Consider the following 17,790-nt stretch of genomic DNA (forward strand, 5'->3'; position numbering starts at 1 on the left):
TTAAACCAAATTACTGAAGGGTGTTTTGCACCTGAAGGTATCATTAAACTAGGATTTCTGTTGAGTTTGTTGACATTTACAGTAGTAATTGTTTGATTTTTGCAAAAAAAATAGCAAAAAAGTGACATTTCCATCATGTATTTGCCGCAGCACCGCAAAGAAAAACTTTAAAGTATACATTCAAAGGCTAGCGTGGCACTATATTTCCAGCCCAGCCCGCTCAAGAAGAAATTGGGCCGAATGTGGACCCTGAACTCAAATATACACAAGTTATCTGATATATCCTATTTACGCATCTTAATATGAAAGTGTTGTTTATGTGTTGAATATTTTCCAGATTAACTTTGTATTTGAACTCAAATAGATATAACATTCTTTTTTAAAGTAGTGCTATGAGAAATGCTTTTCTCTGGAGTAATGGAGCTCACATGTTTGATGAGGTCCCACTAAACAAAAGAATAAATAGATTATCTTCAAATCATGTTTATAACTTGTGATTGTAAAATGGACAGTCTTGTTGATGAATGAATGAATGAATGAATGAAGATGGTATTTGCTGACATTTGTATGAGTTATATCAAATCTCATGATGTGTATCTTTAGTATTTTTATTGTCATAAAACATTGTGTACTGATGGTATTTTTCCGTAATTATTTAGTAAATTATGGAGTAAATTGAACTTTGTATGTTTATGGTTAAGCCACACCCAGTCAGAAATCACGTGCCTTATGACGCGTTGCGTGAATAAAATAAGATCACGCGCGATTTCAAATCCTTTCCTGTTCTCGGCTGAGTAGAGGAGACATGGAGCGCTGCTCGAATACCGTATTTTTATTTGTTAATCTACAGTTTACTGTACTTCTAGCATCAGGTAGCGAAGACCCACCGTGAAAATGAGTGAAGTATCTGTTAAAAACAACGAGACTAAACTGGAAGTCTGAAAATGGGCGGATAGTTTGTGTGCTCGCTAGCCTGCTAGCCGGTCAACACGTGTAAGGAGTCCTCGCTGGCCCTGTGCGTAAAGCTGCATGTGGTGAGTTAATTTTATTTAAGTTAATGCAGAGGCACTTGACAGAAGTGGATATTCATCAGAGTGTATTGTATATGTAATGTTTTAGCGTTCACCTCATTCACGTGTATTGTTTGGCGTCGCAATATAAACCCTGAATTCGCTTAGCTATTTTTAATTTAGCGGATCCGGTGTTTCGGATTAACTGGCTTCCTTGTTAACTGGTGACCAACCTACCTGAGCGTCACCTGTAACGGCAGATGTTAAAATCTTGGGCGCACGTTAAAGGAAGTCGGCCACCCGTTAACAAGGGAACCAGTTGAGTTGAAACATCAGCCATAATAAATTGAGTTAATTTGCATGTTCAGCTGGTTAAGACACTGATCACCAGCTTGCACTCAGACTTTTCTTCTATTTCAGACATCTGTGGTCAATGTGGATAAAGCCCACCTTTTTGGTGAATACACGCTGGAAGGTAAATCTGCTTTTAAACAGTTGGCCTGTAATCCCGCCCACGTGCAGTGCTAATGATGAGTTTGTTATCCCTGTCCGATGAAAAACATCATGTGGATACAATGGTAGCTGACATGCTGCTGATTGATATTCAAAGCTGCATTTTAATGAAGAGTGATCTCTAATGCAGTGTCTTTGCAGATGTGAGATCTGTCCACGACACAAAAGGATGAATGCCAGAAGACTTCAGTGAAAAGGTGTGCATTCAACAACTTGTGATTTCATTCTCCCACTTTTCAGTGATGATAACTGCTGCATAGGAAGTGCCGTCTGATGCGATAACTGACGATGGCAATAGCTGTTCTGAGAAATGTCTCAATCTGCCACCTTCGACGTGTATAGGTTGAACGGTTGGTGATCCAGATGTTTTTGTCTTTACACAGATGCAGCTGGAGCAGACTGATCAGAAGCACAAGCTTTTGTCTGAAGTTGACTTGCACAGGTAAATACTGTTGGGTAGGCGTGTTATAATGCAAGCCAGTGATGATAAAAGTTATCCCTGTCTGAACAGAAGTGTGGAGTTACGGTAACCTGAGGCTTGACCAGAAGTACACAACCACTTTGGTCCGGATTGTGATTTTCTTACCTTGATGCATTTTCTTTTGATTTCAGAGAGAAGTGATCTGCAGGACAAACCAGATGTTTGCCAGAGAACAATCATGTCAATGTTTATTTTTTATACCAGCACAAGATCTCCCAACTTTCACAAAAATAGTTTTTATTTGGTCCATGTTTATTAATTGTATGATTTCTTCTTTAAATTTTCCAGATAGATCTGCTCCTCTTTAAGATATTCACGATCCTGTAGACGGAACACAACAAACACAAGTTACTCATTTACATTGGATGTTTTGTACAGCTGATGGAGAAATACACTTGCATGCTGTAAATCTACATGTGTGAATACATTTCTATGCATATAAATTGTATAAAAGTAATTTGTATAATCAGATATGGTCAAACCACTTTATATATACTTTATACACTTATAACCGTGATTTGAAAAATGTACTTTATTGATGACTTTTATCACGATTTGAATATTTCAACATGTTTTACTTGTTAAGTATAAGCTAATAAATCCTATATTTTTGGAGAAGAGGTGGGGATTTAATGGGTTTGTGCTTTATCCAACCCTTCAAACATGTGATCAGAATGTTTTGCTGTAATTCACTTTTTGTGTAGTGAAATATCTTTGGTTTTCTGGTGTGGACTGATGCAGATCTTGAGCATTTCTGAAATAAAATGGATGAAATGAAAGCCGAGCTGTGATGTCATGTACTGCATTAATGATCAAAATGCACAAGTTACAAACTTGATAAGAATAGTCATTCAATTTTCTATCTGGCCAATTTAAATCAGAAAATTTGTGCAACTGGTGAGTGAGAATTGGTCCCAGTCTTGTGCTATATTGCATTTTGAAGCTGTACAAATGCATGTATGCATGATATTAACATTTAGTTAAGTATTGACCTCAGTATTTGCTAATACAATAATTTAATTGATGCTGGAAGTAAAAACCGGTCAGTAGGTGGGGTGTAGTGAGCAGTATATAGTTAATGTATAAAGCAGAAGAAGGGGAAAGTGCAGTTATCAATTAGGCCTTTTTCAAAACTGCTCATTATTGCAGAGTGCAAGGCAACCTTTGCTTCAGCTTCACGTGAGCCTTGACCAATTACCTTTTCTGCAGTGTACTTCCACAGAGCCAGGCTGGCCTGAAGTGCCATGGCCTGGGAGTTTGGAAAGGAAGTACAAGTAGAGGGAAGGTTCGGGGTTGGAGCCAGTCCAGAGTGTGGAAACACCGACATTGATTCTACAAAGAGGAAAATTAAACACCTTTGTTATTTACCTTTCGTTGGAATTTAAAAAGTTAAAACAAAAACCTAAACCGTCACCTGGTAGAACTGGTAGGATAGATGGAATCAGTGGTATGGACGGGTTTTCGCTGAGGCTTTCTCTGTTCTGTACTTGATTCGTCCGCACTCGCTCCTGTAAGAAAAGGTGATTAGGTCAATATTGATCTGATTGATTATGGTGCATGTGAAGAGAGTAACACAAATGCACACCTTTAAGACTCGCTGCTCCTGCAGCCTCAGCTGTTCTGTTCTGGAATGGATGTTTGTCAGTCGTGCCTCATGCCCTGCTTCCACACGTTTTGCCTCCTGCATGGCTCTCTCCCCATCCTCGTACTTCTCCGCAGCCAACTACCAAAGACACGGCGCGGTCAGAAGTCAAGTCATTTACCCTCGGCTTGCGTGCGCACGGGGGTCGGTGTATTTTTGAAATTACCTTGCTGAAGGCCTCCACCTCCTGCGCTCGTGTTTTGAGCCGCAGAGCTGTGCTGCTCACTCTCTCCTTCTCTCTGTCCAGCTCTTCTCTCAGTCTGTCCAGAGTCTCTCGCTCCTGCGCCACAGACTGCTCCTTCTGTTTGAGCTCCGCCGTGCGCAGCTTCAGGTCAGCTTGTTCCTAAAGAACAAAGTGCTGCGTTTGAGATCGTGTGTACTTTTAAAACTTAACGATTTTGAAAGTAAGAGTATTTCTTGACTCTGCATTTTGATGAGTGGAGAGGTCAAATGAACTGAAGAACAATCGTTCTTCTTAAAGCCCACCTGTGCCAGACTGATGATGGTGCCCTCCCTCCTCTCCAGGAGGCTGCTGGCTTCGCGCTCGGCCCTCTCATAGCGTTGCTTCTCCTGTGCGTGGAAGTGGGCCCACTCGGCCGCCAGCTTCCTTCTCTCGTCCGCACAGTGCTGCATTACCGAATTCTGCTCCTCCAGCAGTGCGCTCTGATGGAGGGAATGTCATGGTTGAAAGGTGAGGCAGGGGGCATAAAGCATCTGTGTATGCGCCTCCACTGACGTGTGTGATTGTCAGGTTTACCTTGGCTCTCTCCAGCTCCTTCCGCTCAATGCTGATCTGCATGTTGAGGACATTTTGCTCCTCCTCCAGGCCTCTTCGGATCGAGTCTGCTTTTGCCAGCTCTGCTGTCATCTTCCAGCGCTCCTGAAGCATACATTAAACACAAAAATCATCTTGCTGGAGAAAAGTGTCAGTTTCAATTTCCAGAGGAATGTTACTGTCTTCAACAACTTGTCACCAGTTTTTTTGGGGTGGGATTTGATCTATTTGATTTATTTCTCTGAGATCATTTACACCAGAAAGACGACACTGAAGCTTTTGCTGATCTGTTGCTTGAGTTCCTGGAGAGGAATATGTTCGTAACAGTAGGAAGGAAAACTAATTGTGGCCATCTCATCTCCCCATTTTCTTGAGGTCTACTAAGCTCTTGCCTACATCCCAAGTTGCGTGTCTGGTTATGGCCTTCCTGTACTTTCTGTTCTCCCTGTGCGGGCGACTGTTTTGAGGTTAATTTGTGCCTCTAAAATTGAGTCTTTCTGTCTCTACCTTCATCAACAGCTCCAGCCCCTCAGTGAGCTGAACAAAGTGGAACAGAAGATTCAAATGGTCTCTCGTCAATTTCTTTAATTCACGTGCACTTTTAAAAATAGTTGCTTGGCTGCAAATTTTCCATAAAGGCCATATCAGAACAGACTTTTAAGCAGTGCAGATGGGTGTTAGCGGGATCTCACTTGTTTATGCCAATTTTGAAGAAATGGCATGTTAAGTATTTTTGTCTCTTCAGCAACCCCACAATATTTACTGTGGCTGTCTCTCACATGTTTTGTTGCCTCTACTGAAACTCTATGAATAGATATAAAAAAAACATTACAATATTTTGTGAGTGTCTCTATTCAAGCAAACAAAAGGCACTCAAATGTATTGAACCCTGGCCTCAGTTGTGTTTTAAATCCTCACCTTCTCCAACTGCCTCTGCTGCTCATTGAGCTGCGTATCCATCCTGGAGATGATTTCCTTGAGATACGCCCTCTCGTCTGCCATGGCTTTCTGTTGCTGGGCCAGCCGGTCTTGCATCACTAAAAAAAAAAACCACACATTTAAAGAATGACCTTAACCTGATTGCGGCGCGAGACAACTTGTGTGCACGTGTGTCTCTTTGCAGTACTTTGGAGCTGCTCGTCTCTGTGCCGTGCCCCTTGCTCCAGGCCGTGAGTGGAATGCTCATGCGTGCTCTCCACTCGAGAAGAAAGCGCCCCGAGTCGAGAGGAGAACTGCTCCATCTGCTCAATTACTCCTGCCAGAGACCTGGAGGAAGACAGTGATGTTATGGTATTAAAAGTCTTGACATTAGTCCGTCTTCAACAGTCACTTGGTGATGAAAGTGTAGAAACATCAGCTTTGACGTCGTTTCCACAGAGAAGCATGAAAGAATTGACTTACCTGGTCTGGGAAGTTGCACTCGTTACAGCATCGATCTCGTCCTCCTTCATCCTCTTCAGTCTCAGGATCTGATCTTCGTGGTCTTTCTTCATCTCTGATATGGACTTTCTACAGAGGAAAGTGGATAAATACCTAATTTAGGGACTTACTGAGTGATATTTAATGTATAATCTGTCTTTTAACATTAGTTTATGTTCCAGGGGTTTCTTGGTATTATTCAGCAAAGGATCCATTTTAATAATTACCCTCTTGGAATAATAAAGTATTCATATTCTAGTCTATTCTCTTTCAAAACCTTCTTCTATAAATTAACACTTTTTCTGACTTTGTCTAAAACTGTATTTCTGTTGTTTAAGATTGTATTTTGTTTTATTGACTCCAGTTTTTGTTTAGGTCTAAGTGACCCTGTAGCTTTGTTTTTGAAAGGCGATATAGAGATAATATTAATTATTTGTATTATGTTGGGTGTCATGGAGGAGAAGAACTGTATATTATGTTGCTTCCTCTTTTTACTGTTTTGAACAATGAATTTTCGATCAGTAAGTGTGTTTGGAGAGCTAAAAGAAATCTTATTATAGGGAACCTGCTACTATTTAAGAATCCATCTGTTGCCACAACAGTTTTCCTTTGTTTTTCTTCTAATTTTACCTCTGAAGATCTCGGAGTCTCTCCACCTCGCGGTCTCGGTCCTGCTGTGCCTGGGCCAGTTTGCGCTGGTATTGCGCCTGCAGCTCGGAGCGTTCCTCCTCAGCTGCTCGTGTCGCCGCAGAAAGACGCTCCATTAGCTCTTCACACTCAAGTTGTGCTAGTGTCTCCCTCTGGGAAGCTAAATCCTCCAGTTGCTTCACACGAGCCCTGGAAAAGCACCAAAAAAAAAACGTGTCAAGGGGACAGTCGCACTTGAATGATCAGAGAATTTTTTTATAATATATTTAAAATGTAGACTTGGCTGCAGAACTTATTTGTGTGTGTGTGTGTGAACTCAGACGTACTTGTGTGTGTTCTCCATGAGCTCCATATCCTGCGTATGGCGCTGCTGGATGTTTTCTAGCATCACTTGGCTTTGCTCTTTCTCCAGCTGCAACGTCTTCACCTTCATCATTGCACACATCGCTATTAAATTTGGCCGTACAAATACAGTGGGAACATTCATCCTCCCATCATTACCATGAGCACATACCTGTCCCTCCAATTGGACGATACGGGCCTGAAAAGCTTGATGATCTCCCAGTAGATGTTCTTTGTCTGCAACTCTCTGCGGCACCCCGGTATCAGCAACACCACCAAGACCCGACAGCTGAGTCTGCTTCATCTTTAGGGAAAGAAGAGCAAAATAACTGTAAGTCAGGAGATGAATCTGATGAATGCTTTGTTGTAGCAGAAGCTGCTCCTGAAGAGTATCTCCTCGTTGCCTATACGGAAGAAGTAAGAGGGTTGAGGGTTGTTTGTGATAATAGCGACATCTTTATTGCGGAATAGTTACAATACCTGTTGTTGGACAGCACTCTGTGTTTGGCTCTGCCTTGGAACTGAAGGAAAGGAAACAAACATAAGTGGCAATCTTTGGAGAGAAAGCTAGTGCGTCTACAAACACTTGGTGATTTCCCTCAGATTGCCTCCACAGTACTGTGCCGGGTAGAATAGCAGAAAAAGAGTTGGGCAGCAATGGCTGTGGCTCAGTTCCATCAGCCTGACTTGGCTCCCTGAGCGACCCTGATCCATGGCGAGAGGCAACGTGGGGAAGTTTGGTCTGAAGCTGAGGTTTGGGATGACTAATGCTGACAGCAGTAACTTGGTCAGGCTCTGACGAATAAGATAAACTGAGGGTTTATGTCTAATTTATCATGAGGGGGAGCTCGTGAGGATGATGTAAAGGTGGAGGTTTGTGGGGTGGGTGTATACTGGTTAACTACAGAGGGAGACTGCAGGGGAGTGATGTGGGAGGTGTTGGTAGCATCTGCATGACAAAGGAAGACAGTTCAATCAATGATGAAAATGTGGCTGGCTATTATTTTGAGCAGGGTGAAAGAATGATTTTATGACCGGAAATGCTCAACACGTGGATGAAAAATAAAATAAATGAATGGACGATCGTGTGACAATGATACCAGTGAGATACTTGACTTTGAAAAATGAATTCTTCCTTTCAGCAGGATGGATGGATCTCAGTGTGAAAGAGCTTCATACCTCGTTTGGCTCTTCCCTCACTGAGAGCTGTAAAGGTAGCAGCAGGGCCGGGCTCTTCCAGTAAAATGTCTCTGTATAAAACAAAAATGGCCAACAGTGATAATGATGCAATATAAATGGGCTTGATAAATGAACATTGGAAAAATATTACCTTGTTTCTTTCGCAGTCAGGAAAGTGTGTTCTTTTTCTCTTGGAGTTGGTGAAATCACTGGTTTGCTGAAAACAACATTGGGTTTCATTATAAAAGAACACATTTTTTTTGTTGTGTTGCTGCTGGTTTTGTCCAGTGTTGTTCCACAGTACCTCGCGGGCGACTCAAGATCCATGCTTGACTCCTCCAGCTTGGACATTTTCCCCTCCTTGTCCGATGCCATCAGAGCTTTGTTCCTGTTCAGCGCTGCAGCTAACCAGTCCCCCCCCGCCTCGTCTTTCCTCTGGATTTGAGACATTTCTGGGTTTGTTTGACTGGAGGGAGTATCAGTTGGGGCTGTGTTCAATTTTGCGCTAGTTACGGAGGGCTTTCTCTCCAGTAAAGGACTTGACGGGGTCTTTGGAGACACTGCTGGACTTTTCTTTTCTTTGGAGTCATCGTCAAGAGAGTTGGCCTCGTCACCCGTTTTCAGGCCCAGCCAGTCGGCTGAGTTGCGTCGTCGCATGGGCGCGGGGTTGGTGGGTTCCGGTTTCTTTTCTGGCGAGGGCGCACTGACGTCTTCTGCAGAAAATCTGATGATCCAAAGAAAAGAGTGAGATGGTGGAACGATCACCTGATGGAAGGTATACAACTGACGCTGGACGAACCTGACAGACTGTCTGCGGGACCGGCGTCCTTCGGCAGTCGACCCCACGGTGGGCTGGTAGGACCCAAATGCCAGGTCATCTTCTAACTGTGGCTCTGATGAAAGGAAACAGAATTACAGACTTCATCTGAAAACAACACTTTACTTTAACTTCTGTAAAACTATCATATTCTATTACTTTTCACGGCCGAGGCCTTCTCCCGCTCCTTCCTCTCACCCGTGGGTGGTTGCTCCAGAAGTTGTGGCGAAGTGAAACCCTCCAGAATTTCATCAATTCGAGTGCGAGTTCTCTGAGGGGTGTCACTCCTGAGAGTTAGATTAAACAGAGAGGCGGAGTTAATGCTCGGCTACAAAGCTAATGAAGCAAAATGAACCCGGATGCTGGTTTGTAAAATACTGTCAAGGTTTAGCTTTGTTTGTAGTTGCACCCCAAAGCACCAGTGCAGTAATTATTTATTAGTCGGAGTACTATAAATAAGGACAGCAATGAGAGCAAGTAAGGAAAACGGAAACCAGAGCTGTTACCTTTCTTTAGAAGACCAAAGTGGAGCCTCCTTTTTCTTGGGACTGTTTTTATCACTGTCAAATCCAAGAGCATCCATTAGGTCATCCTTATCATCTTCAAACGTAAACTCGCCTTTCTTTGCTTCTTTATCTGAAAAAATAAGGAACAAAACATTCAGCACTTGAAATGTACTGGCAACAACAGAAAGAACTCGAAAATTCCAAAGGAACTTTTGTCTGCCTGCCTCTCCTATGAAACATGTTTCTGACAGTTTTTTTGCAATTTATTCTGAAATGGTTAACCGACTCGTTAACAAAAGTCAGAGCAAGATATTCCTTAACGTTCCGCACGTTTTGATGTGCTTTTTGTGTCCGTGATCCCAATGGGATGGGACTGGTCACAGGCCAAATAAAAGAATTATTATTGTGTTTATTTTTGTGCTGTTTGTGTGCCTCTTTAAGAGGCGAGACGCAAAGGTTATTATCCTAGGCAGGAATTACATTTGATTGTTATTTTTCTGCCACATCAAAACGTGCGGAACTTTCAGGAATATGCTGCTTGGAGTTTTGTTAATGATTCGGCAAACCATTTTCGAATAAATCGCAAAAAAAACTGCGAAAAAGTTTTTCCATGCAAAGCGGATGAGAGAAGCACCTCATGGAAGAGATTAAAGGAGATGCAAGCACACAAACTTTCCTCTGGAATTTTCAAGTAATTAATAGTAAAATTAAACGGCTATCTTGGAGAGTAATCTTTGCACCTCACCTCCTAAAGAGGCAGGCAAAAAAAAAAAAAAGTAATCTCACAGAGTCTCACTTACTTGTTTCTCTCTTCAGGATGGGAGATAGTGAAGGAGACAATGCAGATTTTTCAGGTTTGGGCGGCTTATTTTTAGATGCTGGTGTGGTTTTGTCTGGGAGAAAGTCATCCAGGTCATCTAGTAGGTCATCTGCAGGGGAAGCTAGATTTATCACTCTTTTAATGAAGTGTGAAAACAATAGGACAGTGGGCATACACATATGATGCACAATAAATATCACATATGTAAATTGTATTCATGATTTCAATGTTTCAATATGACTTGTAGGGATTATTTACATGAATTCACACTGACACAATATTGTAAGTAATGCTATTTAGTTTTTCCACGCCAGGTTTCTACATGTGGTATCTTCTAATTTTGGCCAATCTTGCTCCATGTCTATGTGTGACATGTAACTACTGAGAATATATTAGGCATTTATTCCGTTGAAACTGCCCATAGACACTAAACCAGGAGCAATGAGTACCTTTAGTGTGAGGTGTGTGACCAAGACTTTCACCATCACCATCTGAGTTTAAGCAGCAGTTTGAGAAAAAACAAAACAAATCTTGCAGTCATCAACAATGTTTCTGTTCTGTTCTGTTAGATAACAAGAATCTCAGTCCTTTCACTCACCAGCGAAAGTGAACTTCTTGTAGGTTCGGGCCGTGGATGAAGGTGCCGAGTTTGGCTTCGCACCAACTCCGGCAGGTTCATCTGAGAACAACGGAGGCAGACAAAGCCTTCTCTGATTGCTGCTATTAACATAAACTTCAAAGGTGGTAATACCATGAAGCTAATAATGAGAAAATGATTCATGCAAGAACACTCTGAACTGAACTACCTGCTCCCTTTGGCTCTGCATGGGTACTGTCTAACACAGCAGCATCTTTCCCTGGCCCGCCTTTACCAAGCAGCTTTGTTTGTGCAGGAGCTGAACTGGGCTTCTTCTTTAATGAAAAAAGGTCAACTTCCATATCATCAATTTCCTAAGAAAAGATGGGAGGTAAAACCAGTGACCTTCAGCAGAACATCAAGAGTGAAGTTAACTTTGCACCGTTAATAACTCACCTTCATGCTCTTCAGAAAGTCATTAGGATCAGCCGCTGAGACATCAGAGTCCTTCAACACATATGAAAACAATAAATAACAATAAAGTCCCTATCCTCAAACCCTCGCCCAGCTTTTTTTTTTAACTCAACACTTAGGGGTATTCCGTATATCACTCCCTTTCTTTCTCCATTCTACTCTCCTACCATCAGCCCTTTTTTTTCTACTTTTACCCATCCCAAGCTCACCAATCTCTCAACCTTCCTCACCTGTTGGTCTTCACCTGCGCAGCCAACCAACAGGTTTCTAGACCTAATTACTCTAGCATACCTCACCTCTCCAACACGCCCTCTCTGTTTTTGTCAATTTAAATGGGTCCATCTACCATCTAGGATAGTAATCTATGTGACTCGCCGCTTTAAAGAGGCAGGCACAAGAAAAACAGTTTTCACACTTTCCCTGCATACCTCAGTATCCGTGCCATCTCTTTTCACCTCCTCGGCCAGCATACTGAAGATATTATCAGTAGCAGACGAGCTGGAAAAGAATATACAACTCAAACACAGGGAGACTTATAAACCAGAAACAAAATGTGTAACTCTTTGATTTTCCAAACTTACCGATTCAGTTGTTTGCTGCGAGCTACAGTCCCCCGTACAGGTACTTTTACGTCAAATAAGCTGTCGCACATATCCTCGTCTATTAAGGAACCTTTAGAAAACCACGAGGGGAAATATTTAACATAGACTGGAAACAATACACTCAAAAGAGACACAAAGGTTGAAGGTAACAAAGTACAAAAACTCTATTGAGGGTCAATGCAGTATGAGAGTGAGTAGTTGGCGGTGGTCGGAGGGGCAATAGTGCAGTTTGGCACCCTCCAAGGCCAATTCTTAAAGCTTTCTGAGACAAATCACACCGTTTTTCAGTGAACCAACACATCCAAGAGGATTCACTGTGAGTTGTTACACGGGTATTATAAATTAGAAAGCATTGCTAGGGTACAACATCTAAATATCTCCAGTGGGACTTACTTTTAGTGGTTTTCCCCCTCGGTTTTGTAGCCTATAAGCAACAGTAGAAATAGTTCGTTAACATCATGAGCATTTCTATTGCATTACAGTGCGATCACATGATTTACATGATGATCCACGCTGCAATCAAAGATCAGTTGTCGCGTCTTCAAAAACATCCTATTCGTGATCAAAACGACACACATAAGGACAATTGATGCCGATTTTTGACTCACCATGTCAGGTCTGCCAGCAGTGCGAGTTAGCCAACATTCGCTAAATCTGATTAGGCGTCTGTTGTCTCCATGGTAACCGCTTCAGCACTTTGTACATGTGCTTAAATTAAAACTCGAGCTCCCACATAGCTGCTCGTTTTGACCATCTTCAGTTTGCACGGTTGACTAGAAGAAAGCGAAATGCTAAATGAATAACATTGGCGCTATACTACACATTACGGCTTTCGTTATCCATAATGCACCACGACGTTGACTCAATCCGATCAAAACGGCGTATTCATCAACAGTTACTTGAGCTGAGATATAAAGTTTACAGGAAAAAAGGCGAGCATCTACGTTTAGGGATTATACTGCAGCTACACCACTAACAATCATAGCCGGCATGCCACATTTCCTGGTCCAGTTGCATTATGGGTAATTGAGTTTTTTAAGCACCCGTCAGACAAAAATGGGGTCACAGCAGTTGTGTGATTTAAGTCTTTCGGTGTGGTTGTTTTGCATATCAGATTACTACACATTTACCCGGTTTTTCAGGGTCACATAGTGAATCTCACTCGACCTTATTACCACCAGGTGGCATCAGAGCCGTGCAATGTTGCCTGGTCGCATCAGTTCCAATAAAGTCAAGTCAAGAGTGAAATAATTTAGCCTGTTTTACACGCTGACGTTGAGGTCTGGTGTTGTGTTTTGTTATCACTGGGCAAATCACTGTTATTTATAAGGATGGTTCTTAAAAGATGGGTTATGGCCTGCTGTCTAGGTCACGTTCCCTCTATCATGATTGTAAGATGTGCAGACATCCCTTCATTCCACTGTATAGTCACTCACTGTTGTATTAAAACATTTGTCCCGATTAGAAATGATTTGTAAATCACATCCTTGTAAAAGGATGTTACTATTATGGCACTTTTCTACTGCTTGAGCAGGTCCTGAAATGCTATATACTATTAAACTCCCATTCATGCAAGAGAGCAATTTGGAGTTCAGTGCTCAAGGACACCGGTATATGGACAGGGAGAGCTGGAGAATCAAACCCACTGCCTTTCGATTGGGAATGTTCTTTTTTCCACATTTATCGATCCTTTTACTAGGACTTAGCTGGGGAATAAAGGGAACCACAGTGGTGACCATGTCTACTGTGGGATTCAAAACGTCTGGTGGGCTAGAGGCTAGAGAAACACTGTCAACCACGACCAGTTAATGTTTAAAACTCTGGTTGTAGTCACAATCAAACTGGCTATCTCTTAAAGTAGGAAAAGTAAATGTTTCACCAATATCAACAGAAGAAATGCTCACGTTTTAATAATTCACCAGGAAATCAAACAAAGAATAACAAACTTCATTGACATCCTGTAGCACAGTGTGACATACAATGCTTTCCCATGATTTCTTTAATCACTCAGCATTTTCTAGAACAACCTCAAAATGTGTATATACTGGTAATTACATTTGATTACATGACTTATTTCAGAATGAATTAGGCCACTTATAAAATGTTAAATTACATCCAGTCAAACGTCTCTCTCTCTCCATATGCATGAAAGTCAAACAACTCATTGAGTTGAGATAAAAGAGAATCAAAGACATATAATTAACGTGGCTTTTTCGGACAGAGGCACATTTATCAATTTCAAACAAACACCCAAATCTGTAGATTCTGCATTTGTCAGGTTTCCTCTTCCAAGGAGAAAGTCGCTCAGGTGTCGCTTCCATGTTCCAGTTTAGAGAGCATCAGCTGGACAGATACAAGGAAACCACGATCAACACAAACGCCATTCTTTTTATACCCAACTTTTTTTTTGTTGAGTTTTGTTTTGTTTAACTTCACAGTGGTTTTTGTGTGAGCTGTCAAGAGCAGATGAATCAGAATCAAAACAATGAGATAATACAACAAATGATTACACAAAGTCTCTCCTGAAAATAAGTCTTGACAGTATGGGGCACTGCAAAAGAAGAGTACAAAACAAAGACAAGATTTGCTGAATTTAAAGGAGCTTTTGCGTCAAATCTTTTACATTGGCATCTTTATCTTAGCGTTTGGTCTTTAGAATCAATAACAACACTTAGCCAAAGTTTGCCAGGCAATGAAGGTCATGAATGCATCGAGAAAATGAGACAATGATTCAGAAAAGAGCAACCATGACTCATACCCATTAAAATGATCAGGATAATAAGATACACATGAAACCACCATGCTGTGGTAGAGTAAAATGGTTCACTTATTTTTCAAGAACTTTGTCATCTGGATTCAAACAACTAGTAACAGGGAGGTAAGGTGTTTACCAACCACCCAATAAGATGATGGATTGTTGTTCCACCTCTGAATCATTTCGAAATTACAGTCCGTACTGACAGACCAAATGTGATACATTTCCCTTGCGTCTTTCTGATATTTAGGAAATGTTGAGCAACCAGCAGACATGAACTGCATTACAGGTGCTTTAGACAAATCTTTGAACATCACTTTCGAGGTGATTTCCCGTGTGAAGTTTCACATGTGGCAATATTTTGCATCCTTGCTGATGAATTAATGCATCACTCAGAAGATATGTGGAGATAACTGTGCAGTTATCTCAGCAGATTAAGCACCACAATCCAATCTCTGTTGTATTATACATGGTCAGCCATGGGGAACGCACTTGCAATTTATAATTTGTTATTGTCACGGTTGAGTCATTCACTCAGGCTGACCATTCCCTGTTTCTGTCCATCCACCCACTAGAGGTCCTCAGTATTTCTCACCCATTCGCTGACCAACTTCCCTCCAGCCGCAACCCACCTGGCCTGGTCTCTGTTCACTAGTCATGTGTGACACCAGTCTGACACCATGCACAACCAAAACCGATATCAATTACTTTAATACAATAGTGATACAACAAAAAGCTTTAATACAAGTATCAGGAAACTAAGAAGCTGGCAATTTGAAATGATATCCACGAAATTAGTTTGTTTTTAGTACTATGCAACATAATTAAGAAGAAGCACCTTTGATTGGTCATTTTCAGAGCTGAACATTTTTCAGACATGACGGCATCTTTGATCCGCTTTTGCTACTGTGTCCTTGAGCCTGACACTGAACCCCAACATGCTGCCAATGGAGGTTGAATGTCTTGCATGGCGGCTCTCACTCCTGGTATGTTAGTGCCTGTGTATCAATGTGACAAACACTTCAACACTCAGTGCTTCTGCATGGGGCATTTATGTATATATACTTCATGTTTCTATGGCAAGGTGAAGAGGAAGTAGAGTATGAGAGAAAACGGTTCTGTAAATAGCATAATATGCTTTTTTCCTAGAATAAAAAAAAATGTTTATCTCAAATGAGGATGTTACATTTCAGCTGCTTCCTTCTACATTCTATTATGTACGTCACTTGTTGTATTTGCCCAAAGTTTGACACCGGATACCCTTCTTGATGCAACCTGAGTAGTGAGTTGATTGTAAATATCGATCTCTTACAATGAGAATCCTTAAACAGACTTGTTTGATAGTAAAATAATTGACATTTATCAGTACATCTCTACTGATAACATGCATCCTAAAGCTAAATACACTTTTAGTTCACAGTTTATGTGTAGCCAGCTATTCCCCATTTTTAAACCGATGCTTTTGAGCCTTAGTCCTGTTAGCTCCCTCTTCATGTCTTGTTGTTTCGCCTTCCTGTTTAACTTTCATTGTAGATGAGCGCCATGTGTATGGACGTGAGAGTAAAGCTTGTCTCCTGGTTACCTGCCTTGCACTGTGTTTGTTTCAATCCTTACGATCAGAGACAATAGATTGTGAAATAAAGGTGTGTGCTGAGAAGCCTGTCATCTATTTGTAGAAATGACAAATCAAACGCAGTGATTAAAAAAGCTTTTAGGGAGTGCCCACTTTAATAGCTGCGGTTTCAGATGACATTTTAAATGCCTGTTGGAATCTGGAATAACAACACTTAGCTGCTTAGGAGTAAATGAAAGCTTCACCGGTTTAAATACCGGAAGACATGTTTATCTTTTTTTTTTTATTAAACAGTTAATGAAATGGCAGTTTTATCACTTATAGACCCTGATTTTCCCAATCAAACTTAGATGCAATAGTTTGGATCTGCAGCTGACACAATAAAAGTGATTTACAAACTCACGCAAGGGTATAATGATCGCATGACTTCGCTTAACTCACGAGCCTCCCATAATAATGATTCAGCCAACATGTGCAAGCTGACATGTCTGCAGCACGAATCCTGCTCTTGCAAGAGGCTATTTCTCCATAATACACCGCTTGTGCGTCTTCCACATGAAAAGTGTGGTTGGAAGGATGAAATCTATTTATCGTCACCCTATAAAGAGATGGCGGATTGTTGTTCTGCCTCTGAATCATTTAGTATTAGCAGTGTTGCAGCAAGTGAAATGTGGGGCAGGCATCTTGGCTCTTTATGCATCTCTGCCTCTGTAACATGCTCCAGTGCTCCACTTTCTCCTTCTCCCCTTGTCTAGAGCCCCTTCTGTAACCCCCTTAACAACACACATGCACGTACAAAGACACCGTCCATCAACTCGTCTCTTTTTCACATATTGTACAGCTCTTCCTTGCTCTGTTTGTTTGCTTCAATACTTTCGCTGCAATAAGTTTTTTTGGTTTTTTATATTTAGACCTTCTATGTCTGTGCTATTGATCCTCTTCCGGAAATTATTTCTCTGCATTAAGCTCTGGGATTCAAGGTGCTCAACAGCACAGACAACCCCTGGCAGCAGTGGAATTCGAACCAGCAAACTTCTGGTCACAAACTTGTCTCCTCACCCTCTCGGCCACCACAACCAAAGCTATCTCACATAATTTTGACATTAACAAATTAAAAACTGTAATTCATGAGTAACCTGAAATTTAAAAAAAAAAATACCATTTTGACATTCTAGTGGGAAAAATACACCTGATTCTGTCCTCAAACTCATAATTTCTCACTGCGAAAGTGAGATTTGAAGGTTTCACGGCGGAACTGAGTTAATATGTCACTAAATAAACATCATAAATAATATCACTTATTGATGTACTATGTAACAAACCTCATTACACCTGAAATTAAAATAAGGAAACTTTTTTAGGTTTGTTGGATGAATGAAACTAGTGTTTTCATACGTATAACTTCTACAATTAACGAGCATCATTTCATCCATGTGTTCAATTGAGTTGGTGATGACAGGGTTGCTTTTATATTCTGCAGATTTATATTGGGTGGACTTTGATTTCTCAGTGGAAAGCATTCACAAGAAACGGCAAACTTTTATAAGCGTTTTTTTTTTTTTTTAATGATGATATTCCGTAGTCAATGATCTCAACTTATACAACCACTTTGATCCGTCAGATGTGTAATACTGTGTTCCCATGATCAAATATCACA

At 41.2% G+C, this 17,790-nt stretch overlaps 1 protein-coding gene and 1 long non-coding RNA gene across 2 annotated transcripts; one reads left to right on the forward strand and one right to left on the reverse strand.

The window, feature by feature from the left end:
- Positions 1-805: 805 nt before the first annotated feature.
- Positions 806-2,257, forward strand: LOC308141532. The gene is made up of 5 exons (XR_013936980.1): positions 806-1,034; positions 1,431-1,485; positions 1,665-1,720; positions 1,907-1,965; positions 2,136-2,257. It is a non-coding gene; the product is annotated as an uncharacterized lncRNA (long non-coding RNA).
- Positions 2,258-2,259: 2 nt separating this feature from the next.
- Positions 2,260-12,451, reverse strand: fbf1 (Fas binding factor 1; the record flags this gene model as incomplete). Its single annotated transcript, XM_080511722.1, has 29 exons — positions 12,414-12,451; positions 12,199-12,229; positions 11,785-11,875; positions 11,632-11,701; positions 11,186-11,236; positions 10,959-11,103; positions 10,751-10,831; positions 10,602-10,643; positions 10,133-10,261; positions 9,333-9,462; positions 8,986-9,113; positions 8,809-8,902; positions 8,314-8,733; positions 8,161-8,226; positions 8,010-8,080; positions 7,311-7,351; positions 7,003-7,134; positions 6,815-6,915; positions 6,471-6,677; positions 5,823-5,930; positions 5,548-5,687; positions 5,340-5,458; positions 4,404-4,526; positions 4,133-4,309; positions 3,813-3,989; positions 3,590-3,727; positions 3,419-3,512; positions 3,203-3,336; positions 2,260-2,325 (listed from the first exon to the last, which is right to left on the reverse strand). Exons 1-29 carry the CDS (start codon positions 12,414-12,416, stop codon positions 2,260-2,262), a joined length of 3,309 nt encoding a protein of 1,102 aa, XP_080367848.1. The 5' UTR covers positions 12,417-12,451.
- Positions 12,452-17,790: the final 5,339 nt, after the last annotated feature.

Source organism: Blennius ocellaris (genome assembly GCF_963422515.1).
Source record: "Blennius ocellaris genome assembly, chromosome: 16".
Taxonomy (NCBI): Eukaryota; Metazoa; Chordata; class Actinopteri; order Blenniiformes; family Blenniidae; genus Blennius; species Blennius ocellaris.